Genomic DNA, 16,926 nt, shown 5'->3' on the forward strand with positions numbered 1-16,926 from the left:
GGAATGGTAATAGATACATTCTACAGGTGTAACTGGTACAGAGAATTTAAAAACAATAAACATTTCAGAGACCAAACAAAACCAACCCAAAGCAATAAATAAATATATATGATAACAGTTCAAGTTCTGACTTACAATTACACCATCTCACTTCAAAAAACTCCAGTCAAGTTGATGCATAAACATTATAGTTAATCTGTGTCAGTTTATAGGGGCTATCTCACATTCAGGACCATTTTTCAAACAACATATCTCGTGTGAAAAAGAATCTGAAAATATACTAATATTATTAACCCCTTCATTATGGTAGAATACTAAAGAGATTCTTTAAAATATACTTAAGTAGTTAACAAATTATTGTGTATACATAGATATACAAACATTCAAACAGCAGGTTAGGGCATCAATTCTTGCAGCGAAGGTTGAGGGAATGGGTGTTCAAACATTACCACCAGCAAAGTTGAACCAAAGGCATGGTTCACTAAATTACACGCTACAAAGTCCTCTGTAAGGGGTACCATCCTAGTCTCCCATTAGCAAGGAGTTTGTGACATTAAACTATATATATATATATATATATATATATATATATATGTAAATATATATATATATATATATATATATATATATATATATATATATGCAAAGTAGACCACTTGGAAAAAGAAACTAACGAAGCAGAGCGCTTTCGTATATTACATCTTCGGTGCAAAAAGTACATAGTAATAGAAATACATAGATATATACATGAAAAAGGAACAAGGACAGTTTACAAAAGGGTAGAGGACAATTTACCCCCTGGAAGGCGGGCTGTCAGGGGGGTAAATTGTCTTCTACCCTTTTGTAAACTATCCTTGTTCCTTTTTCATATACAGTATATATAATCTATGTATTTCTATCAACTATGTACTTTTTGCACTGAAGATGTAATATACAAAAGCGCTCTGTTTCATTAGTTTCTTTTTCCAAGTGGTCTACTTTGCATACGTGAACACACATACCCATGTTCTTATTAGCATATATATATATATATATATATATATATATATGTATATATATATTTATATATAAATATAAATATTTATATATATATATATATATATATATATATACACTTTGCCAGTTCCAGCAGATAGAGAACAAGAAAAAAAAAAGAGAAAAGAAAAAGAAAGAAAAATTATGTGCATATTCAAGAACATATATATTTGTGTGTACTTAACTAACAGTATTTACCAAATTTTGAGTGTGTATTTACCTAACTGTATTTACCTCACTGTGTGTATTTACATAATTGTACAGGAAAAGAGATACACTCCATAAAAGAATGCAATATTATGAACTCTTTTAAAGTATTATATGCCTCCTAGGAAAAGAGATCATGTAGCACTTGAACTTCAGCTGGTAGATGGGATGACTGTAGAGTGAGGGAACCGAGTAAACGTCTTGGGGGAATGAAAAACGTTATGAGAAATAGGTATCAGGGGATGGATGCAAAGAGAAGACTATACGAAGGAGCGACTGTGCCTATGACACTATATGTGGCAGAGAGATGGAATGTGAAGGAAGTAGAAAGGAGAAATTTATTTGTGTTTGAGATGAGGAGCTTGAGAAGTATGGTTGGGAGTTATGAGGATGGATAGAATGAGAAAAGAGGAGGTGAAGAGGAGAGCAGGGGTAGAAAGGGTGCTGGCAGACAGGAGTGATGAATACTGGGATGGTTTGGGCACATGGAAAATAATAATGAGTGAGGAAAGACTAGCTAAAAGAGTGTTGAAGGCAAATATGCAACTAGATATTTGTATCATAAATAAAATCTTTTGGCTTTTGTGATGATGTTTCTGGCAAGCAAAGTATTTACCAATCTTGACCTTATCATTATATAGTTTTCTGAACTATGGGGAGGGGAATTCCCAATACCTTCAGTCTCATGCGTATGTCATAACGGTTGACCAAATGCCGACTGAAAGGATAACATACACCCAGCGATTTTTTGTTTATATCTGCCACTCTTCAACATATGCAAGAAAAATAAAAGTTTATAGTGAATTACAACTTCAGCAGTGCCAATCAGAAAAATTAAAATAATGAGATGAGACATTACAAGTATGAGTTGTTCTTCTAATATTCAACTACGTGGGCCCAACAACAGGTACTTGTACGTGGTGGTCCTGTGAGACATTCATTCGAAAATATTACCTCCTTCATGCCTGCCATCAAATCCTATCAACACTCATCTCCATACGGAGCTACAGAACTAAAGGACTGAAACTCAGTCTCTAAACTTGACCAAGGATCTCTCACTGTCAGCGAGTCCTGACAACCAGCAACAGCTTTTCTCCTACGAATACAAGCCAGAGACAGAGAAACAGCTTCATGCTAATACAACACAGACAATAATCCAACATTTCTTCTCTGAGATCTATGGGAGAACCCAAGGACCACTACCAGCCAGAGTGGGGCTGTAAGTTTTCAGTCAGTAAAACCCAAGGCTATAATTACTATTATTTAGCCAGCTAAACACATGTAAATCAGTGATATCCTGAAACACATGAGAGGTACCTACAGCTTTTAAGTTCAAAGGGCAGTGTCTAACTAAACTAAAGGAATCAAAAGGGACAGCAATCTGTGAAGGAGACTTGATCATGTAAATCATAAATAGGCAAGTACAATTGGGTACATACCCCTTCCTTCCACATTCCATACGAAGATGGCTGGATGACCTTAAAAATGGGACCATCCTTCATAGCTGAAAAAAGTATGCGTGCATATGTACATTCATACATCAGGGTCGGACCCTCTAGGGGAGGCAGGGGGGCAACTACCCCCCCTGGAATTTTCCAATTTTTTAACTTCCACATTGGTGAGGTAGTTACCAGGAAAAATGGAATTTAGATTTCTTTTAAATTCTGGGGAGGGCAGTTGCTCTTTGTACCACCCCCTAGAGGGTACGGCCCTGATATATACATTCATACATAGATATAACTATGTATAGATATCAATGAACTGAATTGGAAAATAGTCCTGTCCACCCTCCCTTTTTTTCTCTCTCTCTTTCTCTCTAATTAAGGGTTGTAAACTCACCCTTTAAAGGGTCAGGGGCAACTTCTACTCAGAGTGATACCAAAGCTGAAGAAAAAAGATATTTAAATAAATATATCCCATGTGTATATGTACATCCATACATACAAATATACACACACACACACATGCACACACATATACATACATATATATATATGAATACATATGTATGTACTTATTTACATACACTGCCTAAATATTTATACTAATCTGAAATGCTGAACAAGACTAGCCCCAACACTCAAGCAAACCCAAAGCATTTGATTAAGTTACATATTATGTTTTCTTGTGTGTTTACAGTTAAGTTTACAGTTAAGTACTGTATATTTCAGGAGATAAGATGACACCTGAAGCATCCAAAAAATTTCCCAAAAATGTGGATCACACTAGAGTCCACATACTAAGCAATGATCTTCAAATTCTACTCGAAATGATCTTCAAATTCTACTCAAAATACGTTTTGACTACTCCATAACACACCCAGACCAGAACCTATGACAAATTTTTAATCTATCAGTTTATTACACTTCCAATAAACATGTGTATAGGGATGGCATTACTATTACTGGTAATGTTGGGCATCCTACTGGGAATATCAGACAAGCGTAGATGGGAAACACCACATGATATGTATGGTATCTTATCAAATCAGTCAACAACTTTTGTTAAATTACTACCACGATAGACAGCAGTCTACATATAGTATTAACCTTATCATATGCCTCACTGATACCATACTGACAATTCAAATAACTTACAGGTAATACATTGAGGTATTATTTAATCACTGGGAGGAATCAACAACAAGTACCTGTAAGTGGTGGTCCTGCAAAATGTACATTAGATAAGATCATCTTTCTTCTGCACATCTTCGAAACCTGTCCGCACCTTTACCCTATCTGGAGATGCAACCCTGAGGGGTTGGCACTCATCTGACAGGTTGGGCCCAGGATCTTTCAATTTCAACTCTATTCAATCCACCTTTTCACATACAGAGAACTGACAAATGCCTACTGCTTCACTCCAAGTATGACCTGTCATCCAGGAGGTGCCAAGATAAAAGGAAGGGAAGAGGGTGGAAGGGAGTGAAGTGTGATGGGGATGGAATGGGTGGGAATGGTTTTTATGCATTTGTTTTTTGGCTACCTCCCTTATAAGGGGGAAAAAAGCCTTTGGTATATGTGTGTATGCATGACATTGGAACAATCCCACATTAATGCAACACTGATAAGTTTATCACAATAAACACCATACGAGGACAGAACCTTTATTAGTATGACATTTCACTTATTACAGCTTTTTCAAGTACTTAGTCGTGATACACAAGACTGTATTTGAAAAAGCTGTAACAAGTGAAATGTCGTACTAATAAAGGCTCCGTCCTCACTTGTGGTGTTTATTATTAAAGACTTATTAGCAGCCGCCTCTTTCATACTAACAGTCTAATATCTCTTTCTAATGAGATTTATGGAAATGCTCAATGACCACGGCTAACAGTGGCTTCAGTCCAATATTTCGTCCCAAAGAGATTTATGGAAAGGCTCAAAGGCCACTGCCAATAGTTACTACAGTCCAACATTTCGTCCCAAAGAGATTTATGGAAAAGCTCTATGACCACTGCCAACAATGACTACAGTCCAACATTTCGTCCTAAAGAGATTTATGGAAAGGCCCAATGACCACTGCAAACAGTGACATCAATCCAATATTTCATCCCAAAGAGATTTATGGAAAGGCTCCAGGACCAGTGTCAGCTACTGTAAGGGTGCAGGTTTCCAGTCAGTGAAACTCAAGGAAATAATTACTATAATTACTTTCAAGGTATTTAGCTGGTCTATCACCATATCATCTATTTAAAACTTACTGACCTAAATCTCACCACAAATGGTTTGGTAGCTTGGGTGTCATCTTATACAGCTGATACCGGTACGAGCTAGAACCATGAATTTTACAATGAAATTTTGGTCTTACCTTATCCAAAGGTCATCATATTTGCCATAACATATGATATCGTTTTCCCTGGTATGGCTTACTATATATCTAAATAGGATCATTTCATTCTATGATCTGCATACATACACCAGAAATTTTTTTTTAGTCTTGTCATCAATCACGGTTTCAGGTAACTTAGTTTCCTTATGTGGTCCTAGTGTGTACAGTATTAAGTAGATATTTTTCAATTGTGATCTGTATCCTTACTAACTGTGCTCCCCACATGCAAGGCCATTTTACCATACAAGTTCTCTTCCTCTGGGGCAAGAGAAAACCAAGGCTACGTAGTTAGAGTACACATATTCACTTTATTGGTACATACAGCAGTTCTTTTGCTCACAAGCTCCTACTCAGTGATAAGCAGTTCAGTCTCTTGAGTTGCTTCCCGGGTGTGTAACTGCACGAGGTTAACAGCATGCATAGCCTCGCTGGTATGGCTCAAGGTGTCCTCGTGACTGACTGCATCTTCGTCAACCATGCTAACATCCACAGAACAGTCTGGTGAGTTTGGTGGCTCTGTGGTTTCACTTTCATACACTGAATCTGAAGAAGTATATAGAGAGATTCATTGGGGATTTCTATCTATATACCAAGGGCTTTTTTTCCCCTTTATAGGGGAGGTAGCCAAGTCAAAATGCAGGTACCCACTCCAACCCACTTCACTCCCATCCACCACCCTTTCCTGTTCTTCCCACCGATGTTCTCTTATATACAGGTGACTTAACAACAATAACCCAGCACAGTAAATACAAAATAGCAGCAAACCCAAGCCTATTTGAGCAAACTGTAACAATGGCTCAAGAATAACAGAACAAAAACTTCACCCCAAAAATCAAAACACTGCTGGCTCCAGCCAACCATGTATAGAAAACAATAATAAAATAATACAATTAAATGGCCAAACCCTCCCACTAGAAAGGAACCCAAAAATTCTGAGACTAACATTTGATATCAATATGACAGCCTACATATCAAGAACCTGACAACAAAAATCAACAAGAAAGCTAACCTATTAAAAACCATCACCAGCACTAAAACTTTGGACAACAGAAACTCTACTAACTATTGATAAACAAAAAAAAAGCAAGCATGTGAACAATGTAATCTCTAAAAAATATTGTTACTTAAATGACAATCATCAGTGACACCCACCTTGGTCATGTATCTGAAGAATGCTCGTATCATCCAAATCACTCTCAACACCCTCTATGCCACCAATATCTTCCAGAAGAGGAACATCTTCATCCAGGTCCACATGTTCATGACTTGAGATTCCATTATTTGTATCATGATCCTAAAATAAAGGCAAATAAAAAATCTGACATTTCCATCTGTAAGGATCTCCCCTTACAACAAATTTTCTGATTAATATAATGTTTGACAATGTTTTATCATTAAGAAACTATGAAAAAGACATAATAAAAAATATAAAGATCAATCTAAGCTATTCTATAGATATGCGAATGGTAAACTAAAAAACAAACAGGAAATGGGGAAATTTAAGTTGCTCTCTCAAAGAAGGAAAAATAGCAAAAGACTGGGAAAATGCCAACACTGTACCAATATATAAAGGAAACAAAGAAGATCTAACAAATTACAGACCAGTCTCCCTTAAAAGCAATGTAGCCAAAATTTGTGAAAAAAAAAAAAATCAAGAATAGATGGATAAAACACCTGGAAGAAAACAATATAATAAACCCAAGACAATTTGGATTCAGAGAGGAAAGATTGTGTGCTACAAATTTAATGTTTTTACTCAAGACTACAGTGTTTAAGAAGGAAGTCAAGCATAAGTACACATGGGAGAGGGTGGTGGATGGAAGGGTGGCAGATAGAGCATTAATGGACTATATAGTGGTGACCAGGAGTATGGTAGGAAGAGTTAAGGATGTGCATGTTCTAAGGGGAGAGGGCGGGGGAATATCAGAGCTTTTCCTGGTGGAAGGTAAATTGAGAGTGGAGAATAGGTGGAAAAAGAGGAAAAGGGCAGAAGGTAGGGAGGTACTTAGAGTGAACTGCTTAAATGAGGAAAAAAAGGAGAATGAGTATAAGAAGAAGTTGAGAGAGGAGTGGGAGAGAGTAAAGGATAGAGTAGAACTAGGAGTGGAGGAGGAATGGGGATGGTTCAAGGAGGGAGTCATAAGGTGTGCAAAGATGGTGTGTGGAACAAGGAGGATGGGAGGAAAGAGAAGGAAGGGTAGTGAGAGGTGGGATGAGGAAACAAAAAGGGTGTAAAAGAGAAGAAGCAGGCATTCATAGATTGGCTACAAATTAGGACGAGGGAATCTTATGAGAGGTACAAAGTAAAGAGGAAGTTAAGCATAAGATAAAGGAAGCAAAGAGGAGAGCAGATATGAAATGGGGAAAGAGTATGACAGAAAATTTTGAAAGTAATAAAAAGATGTTTTGGAAGGAAGTTAAAAGAGGAAGAGGAGGTGAATCAAGTAGAGAAGAAAAGGTAAAAGGTGCAGATGGAGAGATGATAATGGAAAAGAAGGCAGTGAGAGGAAGGTGGGCAGAGTATTTTAGGGAGTTGCTAAATGTGAAGGAGGATAGGGAGGGAAAGGTAGTTGCAGTGGGAAGCGCTAAGAAAATGAGAGTGGAGAGTGAGGAAGATGAAGGAGAAATAGGGAAGGATGAAGTGAAAGCAGCTGTTTAGATGATGAGAGCAGGTAAGGCACCTGGGTTGGATGGATACCATGCAGAATGTCTGAAGAAAGGAGGTACAGTTATGGTGGACTGGCTGGTGAGGTTATTTAATGTTTGTATAAGAGAGGGTAGAGTGCCAGAGGACAGGAGGAGTGCCTGTATAGTTCTGCTTTACAAAGGAAAGGAGGACAAGTGTGAGTGTAGTAGTTACAGAGGGATCACCTTGTTGAGTGTAGTTGGGAAGGCTTATGAAAGGGTGTTGATTGAGCGGATTAGAAGAGGAACGGAGGGAGTAATTGGTGAGAAACAGTATGGTTTTAGGACAGGTAGGGGGTGTGTAGATCAGATATTTGTGGTTAGATATGTGAAAAAGGCTTTAGGAAAAGGTAAGGATGTATTTTAGACTTTTATGGATCTAGAAAAGGCTTATGACAGAGTAGACAGGAAGGCAATGTGGGAGGTATTACAGATATATGGGATAGGAGGAAAGCTGTTAAGAACAGTCTAGAGTTAGAATTAGAAATGGAGAGAGTGAATGGTTTGAGGTAAAGGTGAGACTTTGTCAGGGATGTGTAATGTCGCCCTGGCTGTTCAATCTTAACATGGATGGGGTGGTGCGAGAGGTGAATGCAAGGGTAGTGGGTCAGGGGTTGGAGATGATTAAAGAAAATGGAGAAAAGTGGGAGGTGAGCCAGCTGTTGTTTGCTGGCGACACTGTGCTTGTAGCAGGATCAGAGGAGGGATTAAGGAAGTTAGTGACAGAGTTTGAGAAGATGTGTGAAAGAAGGAAGCTGAAGATAAATGTGGGCAAAAGTAAGGTGATGTGAAGTACAAGGGGAGAGAGTGACACTGGGCTGGAAGTGAGCATTAACCTCTTCACTCCGGGGCACATCGCACGTCTGGCAGCATTAGCTGCCAGACATGCAATGTTGTGTCATAATAATCGCATTATAAAAAATAAAGTCAGTGCTCAATTGTTCGTTCTCTTTCACCTGTGTATTTTGATAACCATAGATAATATGATGAAGCCAATTTAGAGAGAATGGAGGTTACGTAGGTACGACTACAATAAATACAATCAAGATGCCGACTTCGGCATCATCGAGTATCCACTTGCTCCTCATGCTGCCTAAATAGGCGTCACCGTATGGAAGTGGTTAAGGGTGAGAAACTGGAGGAAGTGGATAGTTTTAGATACTTGGGAGGAGTGGGGTAGGAGGTAGAATGTAAATTGAGAGAAGCTAGTAAATGCCTTGGTGGATTAAAAAGTGTAATGAGAAATAGACATCTGGGAATGGATGCTAAGAGGAGGTTATATGAAGGAGTGATTGTGCCAACAGCAATGTATGGGGCAGAAACATGGAACATGAGAGAGGAAGAGAGATGGAGTTTAAACGTATTTGAGATGAAATGTCTTAGAAGTATGATAGGGGTTACTAGGCTAGATAGAGTGAGAAATGAGGAGGTGAGGAGGAGAACAGGTGTGGAAAGGGAGCTGGGAGATAGGGTTGAAAGAGTATTAGGATGGTTTGGACACATGGAAAGAATGAGTGAAGAAAGATTAGTAAAAGAAGTGTGGAAGGCGGAGGTGGAAGGAGTGAATATGAGGGGGCGTCCTAGGATGAGATGGATGGATGGGGTGAAAGGGGCATTACAAAAGAGAGGAATGTCTGTGGAGGAAGGATGGGAGAGGACTGAAGATATGGGTGAATGGAGAAGGGTTGTGTATAGATGAGGCTGTGATGCATGAGGGGGAGTGAGTGGGGGATGGGGGGTGAGGAATTATGCATGAGAAAAAAATTAGATGCAGCCCGAAGGGATTTCTCCCTGTCTTCTCCTTTTCTGCATGAGGGGACGGAGAGGGGGGGGGGGTCGCCGAATTTATGAAGCAGCCTTTGTGGATGTGCTGTGTCTTGTGGCACTGCTTCTGACCCAGGGCATTGGACAGGATGCAGGGATGACCCGTCATCCAGGAGGTGCCAAGATAGGAGGGAGGGAGGAGGGTGGAGGGGAGTGGAATATATGGGAAATGAAATGGGTGGGAGAGATTTCTATGCTTTTTTCTTTTTGGCTACCCCTCTTGTAAGGGGGGAAAAAACCTTTGGTATATGTATGTATGTATGTACTCAAGACTAATAGATATAACACAAGAAAGGGATGAATAGGCTGACTGTGCTTTCGTTGACTTACAAAAAGTACCATACAAAAATTTATTAAAAAAAGTGGAAAACACAGGAGGAATACAAGGTAACCTACTAAACTGGATGGAGAATTTCCTACATGGCAGAAAATTATAGTAATTCTCAGAGAAAAGAGTTCACATTGGGAGAAGGTGATCAGTAGAGTTCCACAGGGATCAGTATTGGCTCCAATGTTTGCTATTTATGTGAATGACATGGATGAAAATGTGGAATGTTACATGAGCTTCTTTGCAGACGATGCTAAATTGTTGAGGAAAGTGAAAACTGAAATGGATTGTGAATCACTACAGAGAGACCTAAACAAGGTTTGGAAATTAAGTCAGAAGTGGGAAGTAGACTTCAACTTTAACCACTTCACTACGGGCCAAAATCTCGCGGGCAGCATTAGCTGCCAGACGTACGATGTTTCATCATAATACTTGCATCATAAAAAATAGTCACCGCTTATTTCGATCGTTCTCTCTTTCACCCGTGAATTTTGATAACCATAGAAAATGTGATGAAGACAGTTTAGAGAGTATGTCATTATGCAGGGGCAACTACAATAAATATAATGAAGATGCCGATATGGCAGCCTCGTGTATCCACTTGCTCCTCATGCCGCCTACGTATGTGGCACCACATGGAAGGGGTTAAGAAATGTAGCATAATGGAGTTCAGAAAAAAAAAAAAAAAATCAGGACAATATAATGTTGGTACAAAGGAAGTGAAGTGGGATCTGAAAATGACCTGGGAGTAATTATCTCAAATGATTTGTCCCCTGATAAACAAATAAACAAAATTATCGGAGAACCCTACAATTTGCTAAGATCAGTAAAGGTGGCTTTTACCTATTAAGACGAAGAAATGGTTAAAAAATATTAGTCACACTAATATGGCCTAGACTGGAGTATGTTGTGACATTATGGTTACCCAGTACTAAAAAGAATATAAAGAAAATTAAAAGAATCCAGAGAGCAACCACAAAAATGGCCCCAGCACTTTCAATCCTGTAATACGAGGAGAGACTGGCTAAAGTGAAATTACTGACTTTGGAACAAAGAAGAGAAAAAGGCAACCTGCAGACCATCTACATTATCATAAAAGGCATGGAAGTCCTTGATAGAAAGGACTTACTAAATTGGGACAAGAGAAACACAAGAGGACATGAAAAGAAACAAACCCAAAAAGGATATTTATGGAAGAGACCTAAAAAAAAAAGTAAATAAATACATAAATAAATAAATAAATAAATAAATAAATAAAATAAAATGAAATAAATAAAAAATCAAATCAAATATAAAAGTTTTCCACACAGAGTGGTAGACATCTGGAACAAAGATGACAAAACAACAGTGTGTGAAAAAACCATACACAAATTTAAGAGCAAACTAGACACCGTGAGATACAAAGACGGGACACAACGAGCATAGCTCCCCTCCCCGTAAGATACAACTAGGTAAATACAAAATTCTTGAACAACTCCCCAACATAAACATGATTAACTCCAGCATCAACCCCAACTCTCTAAAACAATCAACAACCAACCTCTCTTGACATAACAATGTGTTCACACTCCCTACAAAGTCAAACTATGTTGGAAAACATCCATAATCTACCATCCGACCACTTCCCAATAAAAATTACTATAGAACAAGAAGATAAATTACAACCCATGAACAAGAGAACTTTTATAAACTACCAGTGAGTAAATTGGCTGAAGTACACATAAGATATATAGAAAGCTCAACACTTTGAAACAGACCAATAACCATTGCTGGCAGGGGCCCGACAAGGGGGAGGAGCAGGGGGGGGGGGGGGGGCAATGCCCCGGAGCGGCACTTTTTTTTGGGGGGGGGGGGGGTTGCACTTTTGGTGAAAAGAAGGTAAAGCAAATTCCCCCTAATGTACTTTGCATGATCTATTTATCATGAGTTGTGTGTATGAATGATGTGTGCATAAACATTGTTTTGTGGATGAATGTTACATGTTAATCGTGCTAGTGACCATCAGATGTGGAAGGTGGTGGTAGTGGCGGTGTGTGCGTGTGGGGGGGGGCACTTTTCGACTTGCCCCGGGGTGACACTTACCCATGTCGGGGCCCCTGATCTCTGGATGAAGCAGTAAACAAAAGAGTAGCTACCAAGAATACTAACACCATGTCCAGACACCTCCTTATAAAATATACATTGCTGTGTTCAGTTCTTTGCTGAAAGGACTCGCAGTAATGGTTATAAACTGGACAAATTTGGATATAAAAAGGAAGTGGGCAAGAATTGGTTTACTAATAGGGTGGTCGACAAGTGGAATAGACTTAGTAACCATGTAGTGAGCGCTGAAACTATCAGTTGTTTTAAGAAACGATTAGACAACTTTATGGATGGGGATGGCAGGTTGGTGATGGATGCAGAGCTGCCTAGTGTAGACCTTATGGTCTCTTGCAGTCTCCTTCATTCTTGTGTTCTTATGTAAAGAAGCAAAAGTAAAAAACCAAAGAAAATTTAGTAGCCTCACATCATGGAGAGCACGATCAGCATCTGTTCCGTCTTTATCTTCCTCTTCCTTTTCTTCACTACCTCTCCTTGTTAAACATTGGGAGTCCAGACCTATCAAGAAAATCAAATGATTAGATGTAACATACTTAATTCAGTCTAACTACAACTGATTAGTCCATTACCTAATTTCAGTAATAATCATTGATAACAGTCAACCTTGCTAAAACTTTTTATCAAGCTTATACAGTGGAACCTCATTATACAAATGCATATATTTTTTAACAAACCAGTATACAACATTTTCAAGAAAAAAAAAATTGCACAAAAAAAAAGACTAAAATTTTTGATGAACAAGTTTGAAAGGGTGTGTGAGAGATGAAAGTCAAGAGTAAATGTGGGCAGTCAGTCAGTCAGTTTGTTGCCCCTGGTCTCTCCTGAAGGAGTCACACAACCTCTGGGCTGCCCTAAAACAAAACAAATCAGTGGAAGAAACCCATCTCCAGCTGTCAGGCTCTACTATGAAGATACTTTCTCCAGCAGGAGAAACTGTCTAATAATTTAGCCTAACGGGTGTATCCCTGACTGGTGATAGTCCGAGCTAAGCAACATTACTGAGGATTCCTGTGGGAATGCGGATATTCTGCTTTCTGTCAGCTTTCTGAGGCAAATCTGAGCATTTTTGAAAGCTGATTCATATTTGCAGTGTTAAGTTCTTATCGTTAAGTCATCTGCATTTGTGAGACTTTTGGTGTTGTGTTCTGGGTTAGGAGGAGTAAGGTTGTGTATAAAGCAATGAAACATCATTGGTGATGGGGCCATCTCAAGCAAGCGTCCACCAATCATCCTTCAAATTGCATACAAACCTTAAAGGACTCATAAAATATTTATTCTTTTATGGTACTACTAACCTGAATTTACCTTTTTTTAGGAATGTCCCCTGTGGGGCTACAGGGAGAAGGATTCCTAATCCTAATCCCTGTTCCATTTTTGTTGCCTCTTACAATTCAAGTGGGAAGACTTGGTGGCAGTATTCTTTCCCCCCACCACAGGGGACCAATGCAAAGATAAGAGGGAGGGAAGAGGGTGGAGGGAAGTGGAGTATGATAGGGATGATGGGTGGAGTGGTTTTTATACCTTTGTTTTTTTGGCTACCTACCTTATAAGGGGGAAAAAAACTTTGGTATATGTATGGTATGTACCAACCTGACTGATGTGCGTGACTTCCGTTACTTCCTGATTGAGGGCCATGTCTCCTTGGTAAGTTGGATGGAGGGTGTCTTAATCCGCAAGAAAGCAACGAAGGAAGAACTCCGACTCCTGACCCCAAGCCCTCCGGGGGAGGAGGTGGTGGACCAGCTGGCCTGCGCCTCCGATGTCTTCTCCAGTTTCGACCACTACGACTGCTGCCATAGTAGTTCCTAGAAGAGATGCATTCAGGAGATTCAAAATATAAAAAAGAGAACGACAATCAACCTCCACAATATAGCAACATTCCTCGTATGTTTTATTTCGACAAGTGCACAATACTGGGAATCTGTCCCTAGCTTATTCACAGTTAAATAAGACTGTCAGGTGGTAGCCACAACAAAACCCAAATTTCTATCTTCTAATCCCAGATATATTAGCTACCTGACAACCTAAATTCTATATCAAAATAAGCCTTTCATTTATTTCAAAACTGTCCTTATTTCCTAATTATTAGAGCTGGGTGTGTTCCTTGGTGCATTCTTCAGTGCGTTCTACTTTAGTCTGGTTTGGTTAGCACCCCCAAAATACTAAAGCTTAAGAGACAGATTCATACTGAAATAAAAGTCTGGTAGGCCACAAAGAAAAATTTCATAGACTACATACTATACCTAAGAAAAATTTCATAGGCCACATACTACACCTGACGGAGAGGGGGGGGGGGTCGTCGAATTAATGAAGCAGCCTTGTTGTGGATGTGCTGTGTCTTGTGACACTGCTTCTGACCCAGGGCAGTGGACAGGATACAGGGATGACCCGTCATCCAGGAGGTGCTAAGATGTGAGGGAGGGAAGAGGGTGGAGGGGAGTGGAGTATGTAGGGGATGGAATGGGTGGGAGTGGTTTCTATGCCTTTTTCTTTTTGGCTACCTCCCATGTAAGGGGGGAAAAAAGCCTTTGGTATATGTATGTATGTATGTATACACTATACCAGGACCTATATTGCTATATTGCTTTAATAGTTTGGGAACACTAACTGCTGCCAAACTTAAGTGGAACACACTGAGGAATGCGGGCAGCCCTACTAATTATATTTGAAAGCATCCCTGTCACCACCGTTGTTACTTGTGCCATCAGAAACAACACAGTAAAGTTCGTAAATGAGGTGCTCAGATGAGAGGAAGGGTGGGAGGGGTGTGGAGTGTATTTAGGGATGAAATGGGTGGGAGTGTTTTTATGCCTTTCCCTTTTTGGCTACCTCCCTTGGAAGGGGGAAAAAGCCTTGGTATATGTATGTATGTATGCTTCAAGTTTCACTGACTGGACACCTGCAGCCACTAAGTAGCAATGGTTCTTAGGTCCTCCTAAAGATCTCTCCAGGCAGAAACTTTGGACTACTCTTTGTGTTGTATTTGTGGGTACCAGCAAGTGTCATCCTGCACAATTTCAAAAGGAAATAGGCAAGGACTAGTTTACTAATAGGGTGGTCAACAAATGGAATAGACTTTGTAGCCATGTAGTGAGTGCTGAAACTAGGAGTTGATTTAAGAAATAGTTTAACAACTTTATGGATGGGGATGACAGGTGGTAATGGACATGGAAATGCCTAGTGTAGGCCTTATGGTCTCTTGCAGTCTCCTCCATTCTTGTGTTCTTAAAATGTATGTCAGAAAGCAACGTCTTCCTGGCATCCAGTTTCCAAAACCATCAACACCCTTAACTCCATCTAGAAGATTCAGAGGAATGGATATCAGGGAGTCTGGCATGCAGCAATGTGTCGTCTTTTAGTGTGTTAATGGAGCAGTGAGTGATATGATTACAAATATGTTTCCAGAGACTGGTATTTGGTGGTTGTGGAGGAAGAGAAGAGAGTATTTGTGTTCACCTGGCTAGACTGTGGTGTGGTCACCACCCAGCCCTAAGCTTCCAGAAGAGGCTGGATGACTGCATTGTGGACAACTGCGCAGGATGTAACACTTCACCCCATACTATTCAACACATCATGGAAGACTCCATTTTACACAATCAACCACGCAAACAAGACATTATACTTGGCAGAAAGGAGATGATTCTTCCTAAAATCTATCTAGCAAGACCACCATTCCCAGATGCTCATCTCTCTCACATTAATACAACACAGACAACTGTCCAACATTTTTTCCCAAAGAGATCTACGGACAGGCCCAGGGATCACTGCCACCCACTGTGGGGCATAGGTCTCCAGTTAGTGAAAGAAGGTGGTGAAAAGGATCGAAACCCAGATGTGTAACAGCAACCAGTCTTCACCACTGCCCTATGTGCATGGACCCTTCAGGCAGTGAAACTTGAGGCAACAAATACAATTATCAAGGCTTGCAAAAGGGGGACAGTCATCAGCTGTCTGCTCCTCATGTAAAAAAAGAGGGGGAAATTTTTTAGAGTGACAGCCTTTCAGGACTGCATCTCCAGATGGAGATTAAGCTGTTGATGGTCTCTGAAGATAGGTGATGGAGAAGTTCTCTCCAACATACACCCTAGAGGATAGGCATGAGCAGGTACCTGTCAACGGCCCCTTTACAAAAAAAGGAAGTATATATAAGAACACAACTAAATATAACTAAATTCAAAGTTAATCCCTTACCCAAGAGCTGGATCATTCACAGCCACAGCATAGGAAGGCGGTGGTTCTCTCTGCAGGAGGTGTTGTTCAAGGCGAGACAAGGGTGAAAGTGGAGTCGATCGGTGTCCCACACGATGCCCGGTTCTTGAGGAACTGCTGAACCCAATACGCAATGCATACAGTCGGCAGGTACATCCCACAGCGATAACCAAGAGTAGTGAACATACAAGGCCTCCCATTGCTGCAGCAGCAATCACTGAATTCTGGAAGAATGTCAGTTATATCCAATTAGCTTTATTCAACACTTAACCCACATATTATTTAATTCATCAAAACAGAACACACATCTATAATTATTGTATATATTCAAGTATAGAGTGAATTTTTATCATAAAATTCTTATGATGGAAAAAAGTCACACTATACACATAATTTTTTGGGAGGGATACTGTCACACACTACTGGACAGCATCAACAAATGTTCATCAGAGAGTAAAATTGAAGAATTACCAAAACAAATAGTTTCAAAAACAAGTGTCTCTCCTATGTGCACACATCTCTGAGTGCTGAAGACTTGCAGACAGTGCCTTCTTGGGTTACTGCCATAATAAAATCATCTGTGTAGTCATATTTTAACTCTACAGAGTTAGACGTTACCACAGTTACTACTTGTTGTGTAACGTACTTAACTAAGACCTTTCTTTCTTTCTTTTACTCTGTGTAATCTGTGTGTGTTTTGATTTTTC

The 16,926-nt window shown here is 39.6% G+C and overlaps 1 protein-coding gene across 2 annotated transcripts in view; it reads right to left on the reverse strand.

The window, feature by feature from the left end:
* Positions 1-1,073: 1,073 nt before the first annotated feature.
* The window catches only part of LOC143040349 (uncharacterized), a 34,193-nt gene continuing 18,340 nt past the window's right edge, over positions 1,074-16,926 (reverse strand). For both annotated transcript variants that reach the window (XM_076211318.1, XM_076211317.1), the window contains exons 11-15: positions 16,202-16,443; positions 13,601-13,815; positions 12,417-12,508; positions 6,226-6,367; positions 1,074-5,616 (exon numbers count right to left, since the gene is read on the reverse strand). In XM_076211318.1, the coding sequence (XP_076067433.1) occupies positions 5,420-5,616; positions 6,226-6,367; positions 12,417-12,508; positions 13,601-13,815; positions 16,202-16,443 (888 nt within the window). In that variant the 3' untranslated portion in view covers positions 1,074-5,419. The remainder of the gene's footprint in view (positions 5,617-6,225; positions 6,368-12,416; positions 12,509-13,600; positions 13,816-16,201; positions 16,444-16,926) is intronic.

The sequence above is a fragment of the Oratosquilla oratoria genome, chromosome 28 (genome assembly GCF_046742065.1).
Source record: "Oratosquilla oratoria isolate Oo_2021 chromosome 28, ASM4674206v1, whole genome shotgun sequence".
Classification (NCBI taxonomy): domain Eukaryota; kingdom Metazoa; phylum Arthropoda; class Malacostraca; order Stomatopoda; family Squillidae; genus Oratosquilla; species Oratosquilla oratoria.